The sequence below is a fragment of the Vicugna pacos genome, chromosome 20 (assembly GCF_048564905.1).
Source record: "Vicugna pacos chromosome 20, VicPac4, whole genome shotgun sequence".
Classification (NCBI taxonomy): domain Eukaryota; kingdom Metazoa; phylum Chordata; class Mammalia; order Artiodactyla; family Camelidae; genus Vicugna; species Vicugna pacos.
In genome coordinates, this window is record NC_133006.1 from 15,740,796 (window position 1) to 15,768,794 (window position 27,999).

Sequence of the window (27,999 nt, forward strand, 5' to 3'; positions counted from 1 at the left end):
TTTTAAGAGGTGTTTCATCCAGGCTACGTTCCCATGAACTCGTTCCTGTCCAGGAAGGAACCTGACATTCATGTTTTTTTGCTTTCACATGTGAACCATCCTGGTTGCCTTTTATCCCAAAGCTTGCAGTGAGAGAGAGAGTGTGTGTGTGTGTGTGCGCGTGTGTGTGTAAAAAGCAGGCTACCTTCTTCTTGCTGGTGTCTTGAGCCATCCTTCCCCGACAAGAGTCATTTTCGTTCTGACCTCATTCCGCAGTTTGCAGTGAACTTGATGTCTTTGCCAGGAGACCACACTAGGAAGCAGCTTCCCAGTGAGCAAAGCCAGCCCTCGTATTCCATGGCTTTCTTCTAGCACACATGCCATTTGAAGAGTTGACCCAATGTGAAAATAATTTTCCTTCCTGCATTGCCTGTCACTTGGCCTGTTTCTAAAAACTGAGTACTGTAGCATTTCATGCTTTGACTCCCTGGCAGTGATTTACTAAGAACCTGGTTCATAGACCAGATTCGTCCTCCTCCACCTGCCCTGGGGACTGGTTGACTCTTAATTCGTGGGTTGACAGAGGCGTGTTTCGACCTGAGCTAGCTGGAAATCCGTCTGGAGGAAAATAACCCCAACTATTAAGTTGCCAGGGCTCTTTTCAGGGAGGATGGTCGAGGGGCACCAATTGGAAGTACCTGGAATGCCAAGATGTCCTCTTTAGCCCGAAAACTAGATCAGAAGTTCCGATTCTTTTTTACCACACTGTTAATAGTCAGTGGAGTTCCGAAATTACTTTGTGCCACTTGGACGTACTGTGAAACCTCATTCACTGGGATTTTGCCATCATTCACTTAAGCCAGACCGAAGTTTACCTTGATACTAACTCTTGAGGAAAAGAGTTTTCTAACAAATCTGATGGCAAGTACAAGGGAAATCAGCATTAAAGGCCAACAGAAATGGTTTCAGATACCACTGTAGCTACCATGTTTGCATTCAACAATGAATGTATTCATTACAGTCATTTACCAAAGCACTTCTAGAATTCTCCAAGCTGTAGAACTCTGCCTCCTCCTGTCCCTGCCAGCAGGGTTGCTGTTTGTACTTGAAGGTAATAAATCTATAATCCTTCCAAAATGGCATTTAGCTCAGGCTTTTGAGCTGAATCAGACTGCTCCATAGCCACTGTTAGGGCAAAGGGTGTGCACCTGCAGGCCAGGACGCAGCCCCAACACAGAGCTGCCGCTTCTGGCTGATGACTTCCAGAGCTGGGGGCTTTCGGGCTTTCCCCCACCCCCGGGAGGCTGATGCCCCAGCTCGTGTAGGCGTGGCAATCCTGCCTGCACTTCGCTGGCACATGAATAGCTTGATGTTAGAGAGGATGTTAGCAGAAGCAGGAGGATAGGACCCAAGCATCCTTTCAGGTGTCTCTGCAAAACGTTTAGTGCACACTCACGCCCCACGGTGGCCCTACACAGGCAGCGTCCTCTGAATCTCAGGAAAGCCATGGACAAGAAGATAAATACAAAGGTTGTTTTCATTTCCATCATTCTGTTTTCAGAAAAGAAGTCTTGAAGATTTCCTTTATCTTGGTTTTTTTTTTTAAGGAAAAAAAAAGAGTGTTTCATTTGCTGCCATTTCAGACAAGTTATTCTAGCCTGTGTTTTGAGTTCTGAACTGCCTTGGCAGGGCATCTGCTTTATGGCAGAACTATTCCAGAACCATTCCAACTGTAATATCGGCTGATCCCATCTGTCCCAGTGACTATTTCCCTCCGCTGGTGGGTGTCTGAGTGATTCTGGAATGGTTCTGCTATTGGGTCTATGAAAGCTTATCCATCAAAGGAGCAAACACCCAGAAAAATGTTTATAAAGCAAACATATTCGTTCCATCTGAAGACTTGTCCAGCTGTTCCAGTTTAAAACATTAAAAATAAACTGAGTTGCCAAGGCAAAAATATAAATGCACAATTTAATTTTGATTCTCCATGCAGTATCACGTAAGCATTTTTGACTTGAGATAACCAAAGAACTCCTCCTCGACGAGACAGTTCACTTTTCTGAATTAGTATTTCTTCACAATATTCAACTTAAAAGAATTGACTTCATAGTAAAATATTGCACTTATTTTTTTTCTGAAATGAGTCTGCCTGCATGTATGTGTTGTGTTGTAACCCCCCTCTGTTCCTCCCACCCCGAAGAACTTTCCTGCCCAATGGTTTATGTCTTCAACACGGTTATTGTTTACTATCAGATAGTTTTTCGTTAGTGAGTTTAGACCTCTTTGAGAAAGTTGTATATAAAAAGTTAACATATATTTTATGGAAAAACCCATCTTATTTTCAAATATATTTAACTGCTGTTCTATTTTATTAGAGGAAGGTTGTAAATATTTTCTAGGAGTTCTATTGTAAAGAAAAGTATTTTTGAAAAAAATTAATGTAATAAAAACGAAAACATTTTTAAATAGTGGTTGTGATTGCTTCCTGTCCTGGCTTCGTTGTGTTCTATTCGCAGGAAATAACTTGCATGCCTTCCCGTTTTAGGATGTAATTTATTCCAGTTTGCACTATTTTAAGTTGACGTCATAATATCTACTGTGTTTCACTGTGTTTTCCCCGGAATGCAGGTCCATTGGTCCATATCAAAAGCACTATGTATAGCATATTCATAATTTTTTATTTTGTAACGTGTGTATTTTTAATAAGGATTTTATGTAACATTTTGGCAAAAAGAGGACAGTATTTTCTAGTGAATTTTATAACACATTTTGCTAAAAATGTTTCTTCCTAGGTCAGTTTTTGTTAAGGGAAACCAAAAGTCTTATTTTACCAGGGGTTTAAAAAAAGTTTGAAGCTTGAAAGCAAAGTTATATTTAAACATCATATGTAACAAATAAATAAAGATGTTTTATAGACTTGTCCTAAAAAGGTGCATTCCTTAAAAACAAAAACAACTGGGGCATTCTAGGTTGGTTTTCCCCCTGAGTGATAAGCATTTTTTTTTAATGACAGTACTTTTTTTTTCAAGAAAGAAAGAATTTTACTTAAAAAGGTTCCAGTCAGCCATTAGCCTTCTCAGAAAGTTATTACACTTCTTATAGATATTCATCAGAGATGTAACCAAATAGACACTGTCATATTTATTTGTGAAAACCTGACTCAGTATTGCATCAGCTGCTCTGAAAATAAAATGTTATCTTTCTGAGTTTAATTTGACTTAAACATTCCTTCTTTCTAGCCACTGAAATGATGTCTCATTGCTCATTTGCCATTAGTTGGTTTCTGTAAACCGGGTTTAGACATGTGCTGATCAGATTTAATGCTCATCAAAGGGTCCCCACCCAACCCCACCCCGGAGGCCTGGATGAACATTCCTGCTTCTCAAGCAGCGGAGCCACTTGAAGGGTTGATGGTTTCTAAACTGTGGGACTCACATTGCAATTTAGGGGAGCTCAGTATTACACACAGGCATTTGACAGTGAACTCCCCAACAAAATCCAGTCCATCCGGCTTTACATCGCTAATCTGGATTTCCGAAGTCCAAAAAGTGTGTTTACTGTTTAAATGGTCAACCACAGACTTTAGGAGAAATCTGAGATTCTGGATTTCAGATAGAATTTGGCCAAGTGGGCAAACCCATTCAGGACCTTGATCTAACTTCTTTGGGGTTTTTTTTACTCTTAATTTTTGCAGTCAATGTTAGTCCTATACCAAATAAAATAGCTATTCCTTCTACAATCAGTGTGCATTTAGCCAATGCTGTAAATGTAAATTCTGCCTCTGGGACTCAGGTGTCCAATCTGAAGACTTTTTCTTAACTGTTAGATTCTTTCAGTCAGTACTCAGGTAACAGGCTGTATGGTCAGGCCACTCAAGATGTCCCTTCTCTTGTACTCTACATCCTTTTCCCACCAGTGCCTGCTTCACCTAAACCTATTCACATGACTGACCTTCCTACCTGCTTGCCCCAGGCCCCAGCTGGTGATCATTTTTATCAAAGGGGTGAGGGGTGTGCCCCTCTGCTGGTTTCCTTGGTAACAAATGAGCCGACCTGACGTCAATTCTCCCTATAAGTAGCAGTCTCCACCCCAACCCCCACCCACAGGAGCAAAGACAGCCGCCAGGTCATACCCATTGCTCACCATCAGGAGCCGCTCCAGGACCTTGCTTCAGACAGTAAGCTTCCCCCAGCCTTTAAGCTATTGATGTCTCTGTCACTGACTCTGGGCTCTTTCTTTCTTGGGTGCAGCCCAGCACGGGCACTTCTCCACACTGTATTATACATGGGGGAGTTCCGTGTATAAAGATGGCTATGACATCATTCCTTCCTGCCAAGGAATTAATACTTAGAGAAAACATACAGGGCCCTGGGAACTGATCTGGTTCCACCACTGGGAGGAGCAGAAGTCATGCTTTATTAATATTCTGAACCACCTCACCATCACCCACATATTCACAGCAATTTATAATAGGTGCTCAGCAACTTTTTGTTAAATTAATTATCTCTCTAATCTTCCAGGTATGCTTTTCTGTGTGTGTGTAAATAAAACCTCTTTTGAGTTTAGCTAAAGTCAATTATGAATTCCATGGACTCCCAAGTCTACCTTTCTCAGCTGTGGGATGAGGCTGACTTTCAATGTTGACATAAGCAAAACATAGGAAGGCATGTCAAGAAATTGAATAATACATTCCTAAGTGAACCACAGTGATCTTTGGATCTCAGATAACCCTGTATCAAAGAGCCAAAGGGATAATTATTTCTTTATATGAGGGATAATCTTTTGAAAAGGGCTCTCCCTGCCAGCCCCTCCAAGGGAAGTGTTAGATGTTCCTGCATGAGTCTTAAAAGCCAAGCAGCCACACATGCGTGCTTTGCTTTCCAACACATGTATCCTTGTATATAACACAGATCTCGCTTGGGGCCATCTGAGGTCTTTACTTCCTCTGCTTATATAATTTTATTTTGGCAGCCTTCCCATTTCTTTCCTTTTTCCAAACATTTGATTAAGATATAATTGACACATAAAAAGCTATACATATTTATTGTATACAACTTGATGAGTTTGGAGATAAGTGTATAACCAAGAAAACATCACAATCAAGAGATAAGGGCCTTTTCCCTGAACAGTGGTGCAATCAAAATATGATTTAGCTTAGAAATATCTGATGCACACACTTGCATTTTTTTCTGGGTATAAAGCAAGGTGGACTTGCATCAGCTGTCTAGAATCTGTCGATCTCCTGCTCATTTACACTAGGTCAGAGGTTTGAAAGTTAAGGTCATTGGGAGGAGACCCCTAATGGACGGGCCAAGGTTCAGAACCGCCCTTGCCCACACAGCATAGCAAAGGGCCCTGTCCATAGCCCCAATGTTGGCAAAACCCATGCTTGCTCCCCCCCACAATGACACTCACCTTGCCCCCAGCTAATTAGACCAGGGCTGACACCTGAGCCCAAGCTATTGAGCCCATAGTCCATTTGGTGACATGTGACATGATTTAGCCCTGAAAAACAAGGGGACCAAATCCAATTTCCACATTTGAGAGTATGAATGGAGAAACCTGGTGAGCCAAAGACTGAGCAGTGGCCACGTGCAAGGCAGAATTCTGAAGGAGCAGAAAATATCTGCAAGCAGAGAAAGCCCATCAATAAAGAGATCACGTTTGGCCTTAGGAATGGAAAGGGCATCCAGTCCCTAACACTGCTTTGAGCCCACTTTCCCATTTGCAAGAGCCGTTCAGGCCACACGTGTCTTTAAAAACAAACTCCTTTTCTTGCAGGAGAGTGCGGAGGTGGGGAATCTCGATTCTTCGCATCCAAAAAGACTTAAGTAGAACTAGATATTCCAGAGTCCGCAACAGCCCCCTGCAGGGGTGGAAGAGGCACTGAACTAGGATATTGGAGATGGTTATTGGTTCAGCTATTGAGGCGGGAAGCCCCATAAAAAGAGTGGCAGGACCCCTAGGCAGGTCCGCTGCTCTCCTCAGCACCTTCCGGTTCCCTGGTCGAGAGGCTCTATCTCACTTTTTGCCTCTAAAGCGGCTAACTTACACCTAGAATTCTATTGGTTCCCTGAGCTCACTTTCCTTCACTCCTGATTGGTTATTACTCTCACTTCTGATTGGTCCACTTCCCTAACTTCCGATTGGTCCATTTGTAGTACTTTATTTGCATGGAGCTCACTCCAGATTTGTCTGTTTCTACAAAGCTTGTTCCTGGTTGGTCAACTTATGTTGTACTTTATTTGCATATGATGTTGCAAAGTGTAAAACTGGCAGCCTATAAAAGGCCTGTGTAAACCTACAGATGGGGTCCAGAGTTTGAAGTGTTGTCTCCTCTGGGCCAGGTGGCATAGTAAACTTGAGTTCTCCGACTCTCCCAGTGCTGAAACACATTTTTCTGCAACACTATCTAACTCACCTTTTGACTTTGAATAAGTCATTTTATCTCTAAGCCTCAGTTTCCTCACTTACTAAATTAGGATAAAATGTACGTCTTCTTGTGAGGATCAAATTAGGTAATATAGGTAAAAGTTGTTTGCAAACTATAATGTCACCATCATTGGTGGCTGCAGAACCCTCATCCAGCTGAGGCTACTTAAGGAGGCAAAAGCGTTGTGGAAGAGAAGCTGATGCTTCAGAAGCGGCAACTGAGTTGGAAGACTATTGGAAAACTCCACTAAGAAAGACAAGCCATCTTTGAAAGTACAGTTGGAAGCTGGAGCTTGGTTCTGAAAACAACACTGGGCAGCCTGCCAAGGCTATTGCTATTACTGATACCATCATTCATGTACAAACTCAGGTTTTTCCTCTAGGAAAACACGAGCTAACAGACCCCCAAGCTATGGACCACCCGGCCAGGGAATCTTGACTCCTGAAACTGTAAGAAATGTCACGGGATAGCGGGGAGGGTATAGCTCAAGTGGTAGGGTACATGCTTAGCATGCATGAAGTCCTGGGTTCAATCCCCAGTACCTCCTCCAAATGTAAATAAATAAACCTAATTACCTCCCCGTCATAAAAAAGAGAGAGAAAGAAATGTCACGAGACAATGATTAATAATAGCCTCTTATTCTACCCCTTAAAAACAAAACAACAAAAAACCCTAACTCAAAAACCAAGTTGGACTGGATCTGAGGCATATCTCCCACTCTGTTGCTTGGTGCTTTGCAATAAACCCTCACTTTGTTGCAGACTCCTGCTGTCTGTCTTTCTGCGAACCTTGGGCACACAAGCCGTTTGCACCGTTAAAATAGGAAAATTAACTATTTATCCACTACTCAGATAAGCGTTGTCAATATATTTTTTTCCAAGCATGTGTTTGTTATGTATGCCTCCAACAAAACAGGAACCGCGTAAGACAAACATAATGTAGAGAAGAAAACGCTGATGGAACTCGGTAACTATCTAGGTGCAGGGTGAAGCTATAAGGACACCTAGTGTGGGCGAGGTTACGACAGGAAGGAAGCGGCCTGTGTTCACAGTCCCACCCTCAGAAAGCGTGGAATCACGTCTCTATGGTTGTTCCTCCGCCCAACATAAGGATACACTCTCTCCCTCTGAGGAACTCTATGGTCAGAGGGCGCCTCCGTGACCCCGGAAGCGATCCTGGGAAGCCAGACCGGCAAGATGGCGGCGCGAGCATCGATGGGTGCCCTGGGCTGGCGTCTCTGGAAGGTATCGTGCGCTCTGGGGGAACCAGGCGGGCTGGCAGAGACAGTTGCCACTACGTCTGGCAGCCACCTGTCGTCCTGCGTATCTGGAGCCTTTCCTGATATTTATTTCGCACCTGGGCCCGTTGTTAGCAGGAAGGTAGCGAGAAAAGGACCGGTTTAACCTCGGATTCTCTCATGAGATAAAACATAAGTTAGTGAGTCAGGGCAAAGACAGGAACAAGAGTCGTAGAATGTCAGAGGTGGAAAGGATATTGAGCAACAAATGTTCCAAACCCCGCCTTTCACGTTTGCGAAATAAACTGAGGCGCAGAGAAGTCAGGAAGCTTCACCTGGCGAAAATTAGGTAGCACGGGATCTTAAACACTTCCCACAGAACCAGATTGAGATGCCTTCCTGATATCTAGGTGTTTTGAGATTTTGGGTCTCTGAAGTCGAAGTGGGTTAGATATCCTTTGCGGGGTTCTTTGGTAGGGAAAGCAAAAACTTAAGCAACGGTTCTCAAGTTATTTAGCCTCAGCACCCTTTTACGCTCTAAAAATGGTTGAGGACTCCAAAGAGCTTTGTTTTTGTGGGGTTTATCTATCGGTAATTACTTTATTAGAAAATACAACTGAGAATCTTAAAAATGTTTATTCGTTTAAAAATAACACTAATCAATTAATTACATGTTAACATAATTAACATTTTCATGGTAAACAACTAGATTATCCAAAACCAATTTAGTGAGAAGAGTGGAATGTTTTATGCTTTTTTGCATATTTCTTTGATCTTTGGCGTAATAGAAGACAGCTTGGTCCTATAGCTGCTTCTACAATCTGTCGCTATAGCACAGCCTCTGGAAGACTTCACTGTACATTGGTGAGAGAATAGAGTCGGAAAATTGCAAATAACATCTTATTACTATGAAAGTAAGTTTCTCCCCCGGGGCCCTTCTGAGAAAGAGTCTCAGGAGCCCCTCAGAGGTCTTTAGACTACACTTTGAGAACCACTGGTGTTTTTTTTTTTTAAATTGATTTATGAAAATAATAATTGGTTTTTTAATTGTTAAACTTTATTGAAGTACAGTTGATTTACAATGTTGTGCTAGTTTCAGGTGTACAGCAAGTGATTCAGTTATATATATACATATCTATATTTTTTCAGATTCTTTTTCACTATAGGTTATTGCAAGATATTGAATGTACTTCCCTGTGCTATACAATAGGTCGTTTTTGTTTATCTGTTTTATGTATAGTAGTGTGTATATGTTAATCTGAAACTCGATTTATCCCTCCCCCCTCTTTTCCCCTTTGGTAACCATAGTTTGTTTTATATGTCTGTGAGTCTATTTTGGTTTGTAAATAAGTTCATTTGTATACGTATTTTTAAATTCAGCATGTAAGTGATATCATATTTGTCTTTTCTTTGTCTGAATTGCTTAATTTAGTATGATAATCTCTAGGTCTATCCATGTTGCTGCAAATGGCATTATTTCATTCTTTTTCATGGCTGAGTAACATTTTATTGTATATATCTTTGTCCATTCATCTGTTGGTGGACATTTAGGTTGCTTCCATGTCTTGCCTATTGTAAATAGTGCTGCTGTGCACACTGGGATGCATGTATCTTTTCGAATTAGAGTTTCCTCTGGATATAGGCCTAGGAGTGGGATTGCTGGATCTTATGGTAGTTCTGTTTTTAGTTTTTTAAGAAACCTCCATACTGTTCTCCAAAGGGGCTGTGCCAATTTCTATTCCCACCAACAGTGTGGGATGGTTCCCTTTTCTCACACCCTCTTCAGTATTTATTATTTGTAGACTTTTTAACAATGGCTGTTCTGACTAGTGTCAGATAACTTCATTGCAATTTTGATTTGCATATCTCTAATAACTAGCAATGTTGAACATCTTTTCATGTGCCTGTTGGTCATCTGTATGTCTTTGGCGAAATGACCTCCTCTGCCCATGTTTTTATTGGGTTGTGTTGTGGTGGTGGTGGTGGTGGTATTAAGCTCTATGAGCTGTTTGTGTATTTTGGAAATTAATCCCTTGTTGGTCACATAATTTGCAAATATTTTCCCACTTTCTGTAAGATGTCTTTTCATTTTGTTTATGGTTTCCTATGCTGTGCAAAAGCTGTTAAGATTAGTTAGATCCCGTTTGTTTATTTTTGCTTTTATTTCCAATACTCTAGGAGATGGATCAAAAAAAAAAAACTGCTGCAATTTATGTCAGAGTCTTCTCTGTTTTCCTCTAGGAGTTTTCAAGTATCTGATCTTATATTTAGATCTTTCATCCATTCTGAGTTTACTTTTGTATATGGTGTTAGAGAATGTTATCATTTCATTCTTCTATGTGTAGCTGTCCGGTTTTCCCAGAATGACTTACTGAAGAGACTATCTTTTCTCCATTGTATATTCTGGCCTCCTTTGTTGAAGATTAATTGACCATAAGTGTGTGGGTTTATTTCTGGGCTTTCTATCCTGTTCCACTGATCTGTTTGTCTGTTTTTGTGCCCGTAACATACTGTTTTGATCAAATTTGTAGTTTGAAATCAGAGTCTGAAATCAGGGAGCCTGGTTCCACCAGCTCTGTTCTTTCTTGAGATTGTTTTGGTTATTAGGCATCTTCTGTGTTTCCACACAAACTGTGAAATTTTTTGTTCCAGTTCTGTGAAAAATGCCATTGGTAACTTGATAGGGATTGCATTGAATCTGTAGATTGCCTTGGTTATTGTGGCCATTTTAACAATATTAGTTCTTCCAATCCATCTGCTTGTGTCATCTTCTGTTTTTTCCATCAGTGTCTTAATAGTTTTTGGAGTACAGACCTTTTGCCTCCTTAGGTAGGTTTATTCCTAGGTATTTTATTCTTTTTTAATGTGGTGGTAAGTGGGATTGTTTCCTTGATTTTTTTCCCTAATATTTCATTGTTAGTGTATAGAAATGCAACAGATTTCTGTATATTACTTTTGTATCCTACAACTTTACCAAATCCATTGATGAGCTCTAGTAGTTTTCTGGTGGCATATTTAGGATTTTCTATGTATAGGATCATGTTATCTGCACAGTGACAGTTTTACTTCTTCCTTTCCAATTTGGATTTCTTTTATTTCTTCTCTGATTGCTGTGGCTAGGACTTCTAAAAGTGGCGAGAGTGGGCATCTTTGGCTTGTTTCTGATCTTAGAGGAAATGCTTTCAGCTTTTCACCATTATGATGTTAGCTGTGGGTTTGTCATGTATAGCCTTTACTATTTTGAGGTATATTCCCTCTGTGCCTCCTTTTGGAAGTTTTTATTATAAATGGATCTTGAATTTTATCAGAAGCTTTTTCTGCATCTATTCAGATGATGATATGGTTTTTATTCTTCAGTTTGTTAATGTGGTGTATCCCATTGATTGATTTGTGGATATTGAAAAATCCTTGCATCCCTGGGCTAAATTTCACTTGATCATGGTGTGTGATTGATCCTTTTAATGTATTATAGGAGTTGGTTTGCCAGTATTTTGTGGAGGATTTTTGCATCTGTGTTCATCAGTGATATTGGCCTGTAATTTCCTTATTTTGTAGTATCTTTGTCTGATTTTGATATCAAGGCGATGGTGGTCTCATAGAATGAGTTTGGAAAGGTTCGTTCCTGTGCAGTTTTTTGGAATAATTTCAGAAGGATAGGCATTAACTCTTCTCTAAATATTTAGTAGAATTCAGCTGAGGCCATCTGGTCTTAGACTTTTGGTTTGGGGGAATTTTTATATTACTGATTCAATTTCAGTACTAGTATTTGGTCTGTCCATATGTTCTATTTCTTCCTGGTTCAGTCTTGTATCTTGAGATTGTATCTTCCGAAGAATTTGTCCATCTCTTCTGGGTTGTCCATTTTATAGTTGCTCGTAGTACCCTCTTATGATCCTTTGTATTTCTGTGGTATTAGTTGTAACTTCTCCTTTTTCATTTCTGATTTTGTTTTTTTTTAACTTTTTTTTATTGAGTTCTAGTCATTTTACAATGTTGTGTCAAATTCCAGTGTAGAGCACAATTTTTCAGTTATACATGAACATACATATATTCATTGTCACATTTTTTTCTCTGTGAGCTGCCACAAGTTCTTGTATATATATCCCTGTGCTATACAGTATAATCTTGTTTATCTTTTCTACATATGCCTTTCAGTATCTACAAATTTTGAAATCCCAGTCTATCCCTTCCCACCCGCCACCTCCTTGGCAACCACAAGTTCGTGTTCTATGTCTATGAGTCTGTTTCTCATTTCTGATTTTATTGACTTGGGCCCTGTCCCCTTTTTTCTTGATGAGTCTGGCTAAAGGTTTATCAATTTTGTTAATCTTTTCTAAGAACTAGCTTTTAGTTTCATTGATCTTTTCTCTTGTCTTTTTATCTCTATTTCTGCTCTGATCTTTGATTTCTTTTCTTCTACTGACTGAGTTTTGTTTGTTCTTCTTTCTCTGTTGCTTTAGGTGTAAGGTTAGGTTGTTTATTTGAGATTTTTATTCTTTCCTGAGATAGGCTTGTATCACTATAAACTTCCCTCTTAGGACTGCTTTTGTTGCGTCCCAGAGGTTTTGGATCATCGTGTTTTTGTTTCCACTTGTCTCTAGGTATTGTTTGATTTCTTCAGTGACCTATTGGTTGTTTAGTAGCACATTGTTTAGCTTCCATGTGTTTGTGTCTTTTGCAGTTTATTTTTTCTTTTAATTGATTTCTGATTTATAGTGTTGTGGTTGGAAAAGATAACTTGATATGATTTCACTTTTCTTAAATTTACCAAGACTTGCTTTGTGGCTGAGCATGTGATGTGTCCTGCAGAATGTTCCATGTGCACTTGAAAAGAATATATTCACTGCTTTGGGATGGAATGCTCTATAAGTATCAATTAAGTTCCCCTGGTCTAATGTGTCATTTAAGGCCTGTGTTTCCTTATTGATTTTCTGTCTTGATGATCTATCCATTGATGTAAATGGGGTGTTACAGCCTCCCACTATGATTGTATTACTGTCAATTCTCCCTCTATGTCTGTTAACGGTTGCCTTGTATACTGAGGTGTTCCTATGTTGGGTGCATGTATATTTACAATTGCTACATGTTCTTCTTGGATTGATCCCTTAATCATTATGTAGTGTCTGTCTTTGTCTCCTGTAACAGTCTTTATTTTAAAGTCTGTTTTGTCTGATGTAAGTTTTGCTACTCCGGCTTTCTTTTGATTTCCTTTGCATGAAAATATCTTTTTCCGTCTGCTCACTTTCAGTTTGTATGTGTCTCTAGATCTGAAGTGAGTCTCTTGTAGGTAGCAAATATAAGGATCTTGTTTTTGTGTCTCTTCAGCCAGTCTGTCTGTTGGTTGGAGCATTTAGTCCATTTACATTTAAGGTAATTACTGATACGTATGTTCTTATTGCCATTTTGTTAATTGTTTTGAACTTATTTTTGTAGGTCTTATTTTTCCTTTTCTTTTGTTTCCTTGGGATTTGGTGACTATCTTTAGTGTTATGTTTGGATTCCTTTTTCTTTTTTGTGCGTGTATCTCTTTTAGATTTTTGGCTTGTGATTACTATGCAGTTTTGGTATAGCAGTCTTTATATATATGATTGCTTTGAGTTGCTGATTTCTTACCTTCAAATGTATTTTAAATACCCTGCATATGTTCTCTCCTCTCCACACAATTACTGTTTTGATAGCATATTTTACATTTAATTGTTTTGTGTTCAACTGCTTATTGTGGATACAGATGTTTTTACTACTTTTGGCTTTTAACCTTCCTCCTAGTTTGGGTGTGGATGATTTCTTGCCTTTACTGTATGTTTGCCTTTACCGGTGAGCTTTTCCATATTGTAACTTTATTGTTTCTGGTTGTGGTCTCTACTTTTCTGCCTAGAGAAGTTCCTTTAGCATTTGTTGTAAAGCTGGCTAGGTGGTGCTGAATTCTTTTACCTTTTGCTTATCTGTAAAGCTTTTAATTTCTCCATCAAATCTGAACTAGAGCCTTGCTGGGTAGAGTATTCTTGGTTGTAGGTTTTCCTCTTTCATTGCTTTAAATATATTGTGCCACTCCTGGCCTGTAGAGTTTCTGCTGAAAAATCAGCTAATAGTCTTATGGAAGTTCCCTTGTATGTTACCAGTCGCTTTTCCCTTGTTGCTTTTAATATTCTCTCTTTAACTTTTGTCATTTTAATTACAATATGTCTAGGTGTTTTCGTCTTAGGGTTAATCTGTTTCCTGGACTTGGGTGACTGTCTCTTTAAATGTTTTCTCAGGCCCTTTCTCTTTCTCCTCTTCTGGGACCCCTATAATGCAAATATTAGTATGTTTGATGTTGTCCCAGCGGTCTCACTGTCCTCATTTCTTCTCTCTCGCTCTCTCTTTTTTTTTCTTTTTTCTTTTTCCTGTTCTGTGGTAGTGATTCCACTACTCTGTCTTCCGGTTCAGTGATACATTCTCCTGCCTCACTTAGTCTACTGTTGGTTCCTTCTAGTGTATTTTTCATTTCAATGTTTGTATTCTTCAACTCTGTTTGGTTCTTTGTATTTCCTAACTCTTTGTTAAAAAATTGTAGCTTCTCACTCTGTGCATCCATTCTCTTCTCAAGTTCTTTGATCATCTTTATGATTTTTATTCTGAACTCTTTCTTGGGTAGATTGCCAATCTCCACATTACTTAGTTCTTTCCTGGGATTTTATCTTGTTCCTTTGTCTAGTACATATTCCTCTGCTGCCTCATTTTGTCTAAATTTCTATTTGTATTTTTATGTATATAATAGGCTAGTTAACATTTCTTGACCTTGGAGAAGTGGCCCTCTGTAGGAGACATCCTGTGTATCCCATCAGTGCACTCCTCTCTCACACAAGGGCCAGGGGCCAGCTGGTCCCAGGATAGAATCTGGCCTGTTTGCGGACTTGTCTACAGGCTGCGTGATTGCCATTTTCTTGCTTCTGGTGTCTGCCCCCTGGTGGGTAAGGCTGGCCTAGACGCTTGTGCAGGTTTCCTGATGAGAGGAGCCTGTGTCTGCCCACTGGTGGGTGGAGCTGGATCTTGGCCTTCTGGTGGGCAGGCCTGTGTCTAGGCACATGCCTAGAGGCCACTGTGGGCTCAGGAAGTCTTTAGGAAGCCTGTCTGCTGGTGGGTGAGGGTGTGTCCCTACCCACTTGGTTGTTTGGCCTGAGGCATCCCAGCACCAGATCCTACAGGCTTTTGGGTGAGGCCAGGTCTTGGTGCTAATGACCCAAGCAAGATATCAGCCTCCTGGAAGGAGAGTTTATGCAGATGAGTACTTCACCAACTTTTCTGGCCCAGGCGTCTATGAAAGTACTGCTTTTGCCCTTGGTCCTGGTGAGCGTGAGATTTTTGTGTGTGCCCTTTTAGAGTGAAGTCTCTGTTTCCCCCAGTCCCATGGAGCTCCTTCAGTTAAGCCCCACTGGCCTTCAAAGCCAAATACTCCGGGGGCTCCTTTTCCCAGTGCCGGACCCCTGGGCTGGGGAGCCTGATGTGGGGCTCAGAACTCTCACTCCTGTGGGAGGGCCTCTGCAATATAATCATTCTCCAGTTTTTGGGTCACCCCCTGGGGAACATGGAATTTGATTATATTGAGTCTGTCCCTCCTACCTGTCTTGTGACTTCTTTGTCTTTAGTTATGAAAGATCTTCTCTGCTAAGCTCCAGTCTTTTTTAATAATGGTGGTTTTGCAGTTTGTGATTTTGGTGTATTCACGAGAGGAGGTGAGCTCCATCTCCTTCTACTCCACCGTCTTGGTCACCACTGAGAACCACTGTTCTTAAGAAAAGTCAAGTGGTGTTGGAGGTTGAAATTTTGAACTATTTTAAGATGCACTTACCCAGACCTCAGCTTTACTTCTGAGAGAGAGAGGGATAGAACAAAACTTAAGTACTTATTAAGATTCATTTGTGGATGTAACAGCACTTCAGGCTCCAACTTTTAAAAGCAGGGGTTATACTGGGAGAAGATGAGTGGGAGGTGTCATATTCCTTAGACCTGTGGTCCTTCTGCACAACTGGATTGAGGGGTCACTGGTATAAATGTGGAAAGGGAGTTTTCTCTGTGATTATGTGTGGAGAATGACACATACCTTTTACTACCCTATATTCTTGATTTCCTTTTTTTGTTTTTCCACCTTGATCCAAAGGAGACTATGAAAGTTTTCATTTGCCTTCATCTTGGGTAAAGCTGGGAAGACAATAAGCTAAGAATAGGCTGTTTAACTTTTAACATACTTAGATGACCCTCAGTTGTTTTGATTTAGTTTCATTTGTACTAAACTGTTACTCTTATCTTCATAGCATCTTTTAGGATCCTGTTGTGCTTCCACTTTCTCAGGTTACACTTTTAAATATTGGGAAAGCTTAAGAGAAAAACAGGTGATAAATTACGTGTTACAGTACCATAGGTTTCCTGCAACTTGAAGTTTTGTTCCACCAAGGGGGAGCTGACGATAAAGTATTTGGAAACACTGGATTGTTGCAGTATGGGGCACAGAAGTAGTGTAAGATGGGTGTAAATTCCAATGTGTATTTCAGTTTCTTTATAAGCTAGTCATCCCAGCCAAGAAATATACATGCTTGAAAAGATGTACGTCAAAAGGCGAGTACTTTAGAGTGCTTATTCCAATTCAATAAATTATAAAGATACCTTTTTAATGCTCAAAAATACTTAGGTGAACTAAGTATTATATTGAAGTACATTTATCAATAAAAAAATCAGAAAATGAAATCACATTTTTTCCCTTGATGTCCACATAATTAATTCATAGCTATTTTAATGTGAGAATTGCTTTTTTAAAAAAAAGTTCTTACTCCTAAGCGTTAAAAGATATAGTTTCTAGTATTTTAGAGTCCTTTTTGTTTATCAACTCTACCATTGTCCTCTTTTTTTAAATGAAATCTAATTTGGCATTTTAGTTACCCCAATATCTTCATCTGAAATAGTGAAATAGCCTGTTATTTGAAGTTTCCTGCATCTTTTGGTTTTTAATGGAAACTATGACTGATTTTGGTATTGACATTAGTTCTAATATCTATCCCCCCCCTTTTTTAAGGGTTCGAGGAATTTTTCTGTAAGCAGTTCTAGGAACAGTACAGCCCAAAATGGTGGCTTTCTCCTGTAAGTATATAATTGGATATGCTCATTGAATAAGAAAATGGGCTCTTGTGCTGTTTACTTAGGTTTCTCTTTGTTTCCACACATAGCAGCACCAATATGAAGTGGGTACAGTTTTCAAACTTACACGTTGATGTTCCCAAGGATTTGACCAAACCTACGGTATGTACTCTTTTTATTTCTTGGCATACGAAGCTACAGTAGCAATATATTTTCCTTATTATTTCATTTGGGGCTATTTCCCAAACACTTTATGAATTTAAAAAATTTGTCCTGGAATACTGGCAAATGCACAATGTGCCTGATGAAAATATCCTCTAATGTCCCTGAGAGCTCGCAGTCTCTTTCAGGCTATCAGGGTGAGTGCTAATCACATAAGTTATTTACCACCAAGTAACTGGGAATGAGCAGTTTTATGCTTCTGGCTCAGTACAGTGTGAAGAGTTGTCATAGTGATGCCGAATACTTGGTGTTATGTTATAAAAACTTATTTTTCTTGTCGTTTTCCAGTCTTTATTTTTATTTGAAGATACTGAGTCTGGGCCTAGACAGTGCTTTATTGTTCACAGTGAGAAAGAGCATTACCGCAAGTAGAGAAGTTTCCTTTAAGTGAAAGCTGTGATTCCATCCACCCAGTTTTTGTGTTGTTTGTAGTTTTTAAAAATCCCTGCAAGTTCAAATGTTTCCAGTTCCACCCTCAAAAGTTATCTCCTGTAACAGTTTGGTACAAATTCTTCAAGACATTTGTCTGTATATAATCATCTATACACACACACACACCAAAATAGATTTGTGTTATACCTAATGGACTACTGGTTCAGTGTTTTCACTTGATACTGGACATATTCCCATGATGGTACATATAAACTGCATTCTCCAGCTCAGATGCATGCATGGGCCAGGCGTGTAAGGAAAGAGAGGGTGGGCACAGGGGCAGGCTGTGTCCTTTGTAAGGAAAACAGCTGTAGCTACTGTTGCTGTGTGGAAAATCAGACCTAGTGATGTCAGACCCTAAATTTCCAAACTAAATGAAATTCAATTTTTTATGCAAAATCTTGATTTTTAATATTTGTAACAGATTCAGAGTATCTTTAATACCCTGTAGTGGGGGAGGATATAGATCAGTGGTAGAGCACATGCTTAGCATGCACAAGGTTCTGGGTTCAATGTCCAGTACATCCTCTAAGAATAAATAAACCTAACACCCCCCCCAAAAAAAAAGGAAACTAAAAAATTAAATAAAACCCTATAGGGACCAGTCAGAACACATCTTAGGGCCATATTCCCTTCCCTTGTTTCCCAACTTAAGAAACAGGACATCAGTATATTCTGTTCTTCCAACAGCCCCATTTAGGATAATTGAGAGTGACTGTCTAGCTTCCTGGTTAGTAAGTACATCTCCTTTCAGGGGCAAAGTAATTTAACCCTGAATCATTGAATTAGTAATATAAATTACTAGTTTGATGGATGAATGAAGCGAAGGTAATTCACCTCTTGGAGGAAAGTCAAGTGTCAAACCCCTTATTTTTAAGTATTAGAGTGGAAGATCTTTAAGTATTAGAGTGGACGAGGTAGAAGTTATATGTACAGTCAGTGTCATAACATTTTAATTAGAAATGAGTAATTTTTCTATTAGGGCAAGCAAAATAAACATGAACAAAACTTAATAAAAGTACATGAATAGCAACAGCTCTCCTTTAACAGTTTATAACTTACAAGTACTTAAATCTGTGCTTTATTTGTTCCCTGTGGAAATGCTGTGAGCTGTACCGTAGGTGTCGTTTTATATATGAGAAAACTAAAGTGCAGTGAGACTGTATGACTGCCCATTGTCATTCATCTTGAAGTAGCAGAGTTTAATTCTCAATCCAGGTCTTCTGACCAGGCTACTTTATTAGCAGACCCCAAAATCCTTTCCTATTGTGTATTTGGAGTTCAGTAACTTAAGCTAGAGGGTTCCATTGATTTTGTAGATTGCTTGAAAATTTTAGCCAGTTCTTAAAAGTCATTGTGGAGTCTGAATGTGGTACTATCTAGATATATAATATAATAAAGTTATTATATAATTAAGGTGTTAACTCAGCATTTTTCTCACTTACTAGTAAACTCAAGTGGTTCAATTGAGGGTAATATGTTCAGTTTTCCAGTTATAAATTAGATTATCATGACTGAAACTTCTTGATTTTAAAATTGCAGATAACAATTTCTGATGAACCAGACACATTATATAAGCGCCTGTCAGTTTTAGTAAAAGGCCATGATAAGGCTGTGTTGGACAGTTATGAATATTTTGCCGTGCTTGCTGCTAAAGAACTTGGTATCTCTATTAAAGTGTAAGTATGATCTTTCTTAATCTGACCTGTTTGCTGCTATAACACAGTCGGTCGGGAAACTGATGCCAGTCCCAGTTAGGTCTGAGCTCTTAAAATGGGATAGAAACTCCTGATGGGGAGAGTTTAGATTTGTTTTATTCTCCTAAGCAGGACATCCCTTCCTTTCTACCAGGATTTCTAAATATACTAGCTTAGAATGGGTGGATAAGGGAAAATGAAGGAATCCTCTCTAGAAATTGCATAGACACAAGGAGACCCAAGAAGCCCTCGTGTCTCAGATCTCCCTGGGGTGGGGAGGCGGGTTAGGTAAACGAGCCTTCCGTGTAGGCCTGTATGGAGTTGATCTTTGCTGTTGTATCTGTTTTTTCAAAACTGCCTTAAACACCATTCACCCAGTACTTTGATGCGTGAGCAAGGTGAGCTTCATGTGACCTTGAAGTCACTGTAACTACCTCCTTCGTCCTGTCAACTGCTTGTTCTGATGTTGAACAAGGCCCATTTGGGGCTTTGCCAGTCTTGCTTTCTAAAAAAACTGAAGGGACTCACACATTTCCCATAAGAGATCACAGTTGTGATTATCAATGTACCTGTAATACAGAGCAGACATTATAACCGTCCAACACTCGATGCAGCTCCTCACAGTTTACGTATTTGGTCAGTGCGGGAACCTCATGGGTCTGAAAGCGGAGGCGTGGTTTGCGCACTTGCATGCCAAGGTTCGTTTTGGAGTCTGCTCCTGTTACTGTCTGCAGGTTTATTTTGGCCTGAACTTCATGACAGCAGTTGTTAGAGATGACAGCCTTGACAAATAGAAGTCTGTAAACAGTAGTTAATGCCTATAATTGAGTGTGAGCCTGACCTACAAAATTGTGGAATCATGCTTTGATATCAGTGACTCAGGTTTTAACATCGCTTAGCTTAAGTATGTTGCTTTGCCCATTAATTTTCCAGACATGAACCTCCAAGGAAAATAGAGCGATTTACTCTTCTCAAATCAGTGCATATTTTCAAGAAGCACAGAGTTCAGTATGAAATGAGAACACTTTACAGATGTTTAGAGGTGAGTTTATTTCAGACATTCTGGCTTTTTTTTTTTAAATGCCCCAAATGTCACACTAGCACATAACTTTCCTTTAACACTGACTCAGTGGCCTTCCTTTCAGTCAATGCCTGATAGAGAAGGTAAATGTCTTTTTCTGTTTGTGGAAGTGGCATGATAGGAAAATGAAACTCAAACAAAGCCATCCTTCAGAGTAGTTCATACTTTAACTCAGTAATGCGGATTATGCTAATTTTTATACCGTAAGCTGGCATTGGAATAATTCTGCTTATATTTCAAAAATTCTAGCTAAGTTTTCACATAGCTCTAATAATTTTTACATGCTAACTGGAGCCCCATGTCTATGATGAGCAGCATTAAGGTTTTTTCCTTCAGTTATGATTCATTTGTGCAGCCACTCAGGTCAGCACAGTCTTATGGTTAAGGAAGGCATGGGCTCTGGGGTCAGCCAGCCAGGTCCAAGCACTGGCATTACTATCTCTGGGTTCTGTGCCTCAGTTCTTTCATCATAGAATGGAAATAATGGCACCTGTCTCATAAGGTTAGTGTGAGGATTTATATAAGAAGCAATGTACTAGGCATTGAGGGTACAAATGATTTAAGATACAGCCCTATTCTTAAATGAAAAGAAAAATCCAAAATAATATTTATCTCACCATGGAACAGACAAAATCTTATATTCTATCTTATAATTTAGTCTTTTGTTACCTTCTGCTTTGGGTGGTTGAATAAGTGTACTGTTTTGATACCTTGCTTGCCAGCTGGGTTCCACAGAGCCCTGGCTTTCAGGGATTTGGAAGGAAGGAGGCTTCAGGGCATGCTCCCCTCATCTGATTCAACCAGAGGAACTACACTTTTTTTTAAACTGGAATTCTGTTAAGTTTTCATAGAAAAGACTCCGCTGATTTTACCAAGAAAAAATTTCTGCTTTAACAGCATAGTATGCACCAATTTCATGTTTGAAATTTTAGTTAGAACATCTCACTGGAAGTACGGCAGATGTCTACTTGGAATATATTCAGCGAAACTTACCTGAGGGAGTTGCCATGGAGGTTACAAAGGTATGACTTGAATTTCTACCTGTTGGAGAGAGAGCTGTCTTGTTTTGATAAAATGCCACCTAGTCCTGGCCCACCAGGTGGAGGGGAGGACCTGTGATGGGCCTGGAGACAGAGTTGCCACAGTGCTGGCCGCTTAACAGAAAGCTGCCACTGCAGCCCGCATCCTCCCAGAGCCACCTCTGACGTCTCCCTCCCTCTTAGCAGTTGTCTAGCCACGGGTTCCTCGTAAATTGGTGGTCCCTGGAAATCAGAGGATCAAATAGATTATACATGTGAGAGTGTTTTATATACCATCAAGTTTCCTTCTCTGCTTCAAAGCCCTGTAATAAGATGAGAGGGTAAAAGAAAAAAATCAGAAGGACTTGAGAGAACAGAATTAATAAATCCAATTTGTGGCTGAAGAGCAGTTAAGTCCACATTTTATTTATATTTTTATATATATATTTTTTTTTTTTTTTTGGTTGGAAAGGAAAGGTTTCTTTATTCAGAAGGCTGGGAACTTTTTTTTTTGGTTGGAAAGGAAAGGTTGCTTTATTCAGAAGGCTGGGAACCTGGCCTTGTGTCCAAAAAACCGCCACGATTCTGCTTGACCATAAAAATTTAGGAAGTTAATCAGTTAATCATTTGGGCAGGGGGTCAGAGTCATCTTTATCCTCTACTGTGTGCGCACTTTTTCCTGATTGGTCATGTTATGTTTTTTATCTCTTTAGACAAAATTAGAACAGTTACCAGAACACATCAAGAAGCCAATCTGGGAAACAGTACCAGAGGAAAAAGAAGAAAGCAAGTCATAAAGTCTCAGACCACTTGTGCCGGGATGTGAAATGAGGGTGGACCAGACAGGCACATGAAGGTGGTGTTGACAAAAATGATCAACAAACAGTAAGACTAGAAGAGAGTTTTGAGGCAAACTGAGGACTAGCCCACTTCCCAGATTTCTTGAGAAGCTGCTCTGGAGAAGCAGGGTTTTCAGCACAGTTTTATATCTTGTCAGAATAAAGATTAAACAAGTCAGAGTTACATTTCTTCAAGGTTTCAAAAAAAAAAAAAAGACCAGCACGTACACAGCAAGTCAGTGTGGCCTTGGCACCTGGGAAGGGCGTTTTACCATTGAAGGAGGACTGGCATTAGAGTCCCAAAAAGAGGGGCATTTAACTTTTATTTTTAACATGGACAGTCTTCTCTTCTGGTCAGTGCGCCCTTTACTAAAGCAGATGTACAATATGTGTTTGCTAACAGGCTATTTTATATTTTAGTTAGCATGAAATTCAGCTTAACACGTGTAAACCAGAATGACTTACCTGTATCTCAATATGTGAAAATTTCTTTTATCATTTCTTCCCTTCTGATCGTAAATCTTTTGATAGAAAAACATTGATCAAAATGTCCCTCGAGATGGGGATGGTCATTGTGGCTGCCCTGGGTCCATCCTGTCCCTCGGTGCTAGGTTTTTTGTTTGTTTGTTTTTGTTTTTTGTTTTTTTTAAGGAGTAGAGTTATCTAGTTATCTTTTTGGGAGGAGTAATTAATCAAATGTAATGAATAAAAAGATATATGTGGACAGGGAAGCGTTTTGTAGGCTATACTTATTAACCATATTGTCATGTGAACGTTGTACACTGCTTTTAGCAGCGGTAGACTTAAAGCAAACAGTGATAACATGGCAGGAGTGGCTTGATAGCTGGGAAAATTATGCATATTGTGAAACTAATTACTTGTAAAGCAGAGCAAAAAAATTGCCTGTTCCTGAAGAGAGCCAACTAAACAGGTCATTTAAAGGGTCAGTTGTTTTTTTTTTTTTTTTTTTCATCTTATAACCGTTTTGCTTTCTGGGAAGTTCTTTCTAGGCACATCTCAGTGTCTACCGAGACATATAAGTGCAACAAGTAGTATGAGCACTATCACAAATGCTTCCTTGTTGAGCCAGAAAATCTCAGGCAACCCCGTTGTCTAATACTGTTTGGGTGGAGGGATTTAGGGGTGTCTATGGTGCTGCAGTGCTTTTTGTGGTCTCTGGCTGTTTGACCAGTGGTGGCTGATAGATTTCTGAGCATATTCCTGGCTAGATATACTCCTGCACTGGGAATTTTGATTCCCAAAAGACTGCCACCAGGTTCCTTGGTCCCCTGCTAGCATAGGTCTTAAGGGGAGAGAAAGGAGGTTCATCCGTTTCCCTGTGTATAGATAACGCGGTTACATAGTGTCCCAGTAAGCATAAAGCTTCTATTTGCCAGCTGTTAGCACTTACATGCCCATCCCTGGGAAGGTGGATCAATTCCAGTACCACGTATGAAGACCAAACCTGGGGGAGCACAAGGGATCCTTCCTACAGTGCGTCATTGCTAGCCTCATTCATGGGGAGCTTTGGTAACCTGGTACTAAACTATGGGTCATTTCTCTTGCAGGCTTTCTAGAAGCCTTCTACATGGTATTTGATATAAGGGAATTGCTAGGATAATTTACTTGTGTTTTTAAAGACATTTTCAAATTAAGTAAGGGATAGAGCGAGGGGGGTCCTAGGTTACATTGTCTTCAGTCTTTAAGGACTGAGGATGTATATCAGACAAGGGATGGACATAATCTTTCAGGTTCAGCGTCTTCAATATATTATATCAGAGGGAGGTTGGTCTGGGTGAGTGGTAACATTAGGGACATCTGAAAAGTCAGTGATAAATATGAGGGGCCCGTCCTATCCCAGTGGCTATACTTTGTGACAGCTTTACTAAAGAACTTTTTCATCTTGAATATTGAGGCAAAAGTGTAGCTAGAAGTAAAACAGTACCTTTTGATTGATAGCGAGATGAACGTTTGGTGAACAGTTCAGTTGCACTAATAGCTTGAGTCTTACAGGCCTTGTCTGGGCTCTTGGATTAGCCGTCTGCCGTAATCGTCTTCTCGTCCTGGCTTGGTAGTGTTGATCTTAGTCAAAGCTGGCTGTCAGGAATAGGGAACAAAGCCCATTCAGGTGGAGGGGCCTAAGATAAAAGATGTCAATCCATCAGTCTATACTTTCTAATTTGGCAGCACATGACTTAGTCATACCTGATAAGGTCTTTACAGGGTGGCTGCAAAGAATCTTTCATGTTTTTTCCAATAAACAAATCTCCCATGGTCCTTAAAGTCTTCATCTCCCAGGAGCTCACTGTGAAGGGAGTTAGCTACTAATTTTTCACTTTCCTTGTTTTAATAAGACCCTGACAATAATGTAGTAGATCTCCTTGGAGTAAAGTTAGTCCATATATTTCCTCGTCTACTCATATAGGCCATCCTGTTATTTCAAAAGGAGACACCAATGTTTACCAAAAAGGCATAGATCTAAGGTTCAGAAGCACTAGCAGAAGAGCTTTTGGCCATGGGAGATTAAATGCTTGTGACAGTTTGCCAATTGCGCTTGATAATGTCATGTCCTTTTTACCAGACCTGAAGATTGGGGAGGATAAATGCAGTGAAAATGCTGCATTGTTGGCCAGATGTTCTGGATAGATTTGTCCAGTCAGTGACTTACCCCGTCACTGTGTAATTCAGAAGGAATTCCCCAAATAGGAATTATCTTTTTTAATAACAATTTACCTACTGTTAAAGCCATTGCTCTTCTGCGTGAAAAAGCTTCAATCCAGTGTGAAAACGTGCAGGTCATTACCAAGATATGTTTGTTTCCTTGAGATGGTGGCATTTGGACAGAGTCCAGTTGCCATACATCAAAAGGTCCCTTAGGAAGAGGAAAGTTAGCCTTGTGACACATGAAGTGACTTTCCAGAATTATATTCAGGACATACATTACAGTGAGCATACACCTTATATGAGCCACCATGGGAAACTTTCCAAACATACGCTGTTTTTCCTATAGAATCATTTTTTTTCAGGTGTCTAGTGACTTAAGAAATATTTGTGTATATATAATGCTGGAGCAACGGCAGTTGGGCTCCAGCAGGTACTACAGGTTTCTCATCAGGTCCAAACCATATTTGTGTTACAGGGTTAAAAATCTCCCCCTTTTGATTGCTGTGTGTTTTTCTTCGGTGGCAATTTTTTGAGCCTGTAGAATAAACTCCCTTTTTGAGTTAGCAGGGTTAACAGAGAGCAGTGGACATTCTCAAGGCTGGACAGAATGATTATTTAAAGCAGCTTGCTTGGCGGCAGCATCAGCAAGCTAATTTCCTTTAGCTTCTATAGTCTTAGATTTGGAATGCCCTGGTGTTTTAGTTGCTAACTGTTTTGGCAGTTGTACAGCGTTTAATGACTGCAGCCTGTTTTCCATTTTTTCCCCTAGCCTGTCCCTGAGAGGTTAAAAGGGGGGGGGGGGCACCTCATTGCCATAACATTCCAAAGGCATGATGACGGTCAGTATAAATATTTGCTATCTGCTGTTTAGCTAATTGACAAGTTCAAGTTAAAGCAATTAATTTTGCTTGTTGTGTTGACTTAATTTCCGGTAAATAAGAGCTTTCAATTATGTCCGTTGTGGACATGACTGCATATCCAGCTTGGTAATGTCCTTGCTCATCTTTTAAGTAGGACCCATCTATAAACCAAGTTATATCTGTATGGTCAGTGGGAATTTCTTGTAAGTCATTTCCAGGAGCTAGAAGATAAGCCATTAATAAAATGCAGTCATGGTCATTTGAGGGCAACAGTCCTTTCTATAGACCAGTCTAGCACAGAGGCCCTTTTTAAGTGGAAAATACAAATTCAAGAGTCAGTTCCCTTCAGTTTTACTGTGCATAAGTTAAGAGTACCTGATGGAGGTCCTTCCATCTAAGTTCGAGAGAGTCCTTTAAATGGTGTCTTTTCTGGTATTTATAATCTCCTGGGTGCAGGTCATGGGGCATCTGATCCTTATCTAAAGGTAGATTACTGTGATCAGCTTCAGAAACAAGCTTAGAACATCCTTTTAATAATTAAGTTAAACTTTACAATAATGTGACATACAACAAAGAGGCATCTTGGATGTAGATAAATATCAAACATCAATATCCATAAAGGTGTATCATTGAAACATAATTTGACTATTTGATAAAAATGAAAATAATTTAGAGAAAAAAATTAAGACTGATTTGTTTACAAAATAAGCCTGGTTTTAATACATTCGGCCTGATTATTTACATAAGTCTAATTGGTCATATGGGCTCTTTTAAATTTGACTTTGCTGGAACTTTTCGTAAGGCATCTCAAATGCCTTTTCCTAAAGGCCTCTCAAGGCCAGGAAAGCCATGCCATTAGATTCTACCTGCAGTACCTACAGATTTAGGTGAATTCCTCTCTTCTCCTCCAAAATATCTTGAGATTCCTAGGAATGTATCTGCCAGGAAGTGGCCTTCATTATTCACTTGGAAAGGCTGCTAGGAACCTGAGAGTCTCCCAATTCTGGAGGGATCAGGTTGAGAGAAAAAAACAAATGCTTCAATTCTGCTTTCAAAGGTATAATGTACCAAAGTGCTGGAAGTCCTAATTAGCTTAAGGGGAAAGGTTTCCTTATATCTGGAAAACAGATTAAAAACCAATAATGTTTTAGACAAAAAAAAATCAGAAAAACCATCATATTTACCAGTTCATTTAATCCCATGTAATTGATTCTTGTTCTGTTTGAGTCCAGTTCTTCCATTAGTTTTGTTGACCTTGCCTGATGATTGAGGATGACAGTGATAATGTTAAGAAATTTGTGAGGTTTTTTTTTTTATTAAGGCTTGTATAATTTGCCCAGTGAAGTGGGTGTCTTCAACACTGGAGATCGTAGAAGGTATACTCCAAACAGAAAACACATTTTTCAACAGTTTGTCATTGTGAGGACATCAGCCTTGCAGCACAGGAAGGCGTTAACTCACCAAATAAAAATTGGGGTTTGCCAGGGAGTCGAGAAGAGCCAAGTGGCCAGCGTGGGTTTCCCATAGCCCTGTTTACTTCACAGCTGTTGTTTACTATCTTAATTTCTGTCTCAAGACCAGACTGTTGCCTAGGACATCAGATGGCAAAAGTCTAACAGTGAGGGGTTAATTTTATAGAAGCAGAATCGACTTAACCCACATGTGCCATAATCTTATAAATTCTGTTGTTGTTGCCTTTGCATGAAAGTCAGGGCATTTCCCTAATACTTGGTTGGGTTCAGTCCCTTTAGTTTGAGCCTCAATTTCGATGACATAACATTTTATGTCAGGACATACAAGATTTCTAGGAATTTCATATCATTTTTGGGACATTTGTAATACATATACTTACACAGACGTAAAGGAGACTTAATGTTACCTTTTGTTTGACAGTGCTTCCCATGTAATATAATATACCAAACAGTCCTAGCTGAAGAATTTTAGATGCCTCAGGGGCCCTCTGAAGCATCCTAAAGTTAGCTAGAGAAAGAAACTTAATCTGTTATCAAAAGCAGCATTCTAAGAAAACTTTGTTCTCAGCAGAGAGAGCCAAATTCCAGCCTTGTGTTAGCTTACTACTAATATCTAACTAAATTCAATCTAATCTTAATCAACCCTGACCATGTACAAAATTGTTTTAAGGTTCCATTTTCATAAAATTTCTGTGACTTTCTGTATCCATATTAATTTAGCCCTAATTTTTTCCCATCCATAAACAACCAGCTCTAGTACAAAATTATTTTTCCCCCTCAATAAAAATATCTGCATTCTTATAAATTGGAAGTTAGAGATTTGCAGATACTAATATATGTATATAATAAACAACAAGTTTGTACTGTATTACTCATGGAACTATATTCAATATCTTGTATTAACTTATAGTGAAAAAGAATATTAAAATGAATATATGTATGTTCATGTATGATAG

The 27,999-nt window shown here is 39.5% G+C and overlaps 1 protein-coding gene across 2 annotated transcripts; it reads left to right on the forward strand.

Moving 5' to 3' along the window:
* The first annotated feature begins 7,580 nt into the window (after positions 1-7,580).
* MRPS10 (mitochondrial ribosomal protein S10) lies at positions 7,581-22,227 on the forward strand. Of its 2 annotated transcripts, none has more exons than XM_006202005.4 (7): positions 7,581-7,656; positions 16,696-16,760; positions 16,847-16,919; positions 18,954-19,090; positions 20,042-20,150; positions 21,122-21,211; positions 21,922-22,227. In XM_006202005.4, the coding sequence occupies exons 1-7, from the start codon at positions 7,609-7,611 to the stop codon at positions 22,003-22,005; spliced, it is 606 nt and encodes a 201-aa protein (XP_006202067.1). In that variant the 5' UTR covers positions 7,581-7,608; the 3' UTR covers positions 22,006-22,227. The 2 variants fall into 2 exon arrangements, with proteins under 2 accessions (XP_006202067.1, XP_015092929.1); XM_015237443.3 differs by having other exon boundaries at positions 16,850-16,919.
* The last annotated feature ends 5,772 nt before the right edge of the window (positions 22,228-27,999 follow it).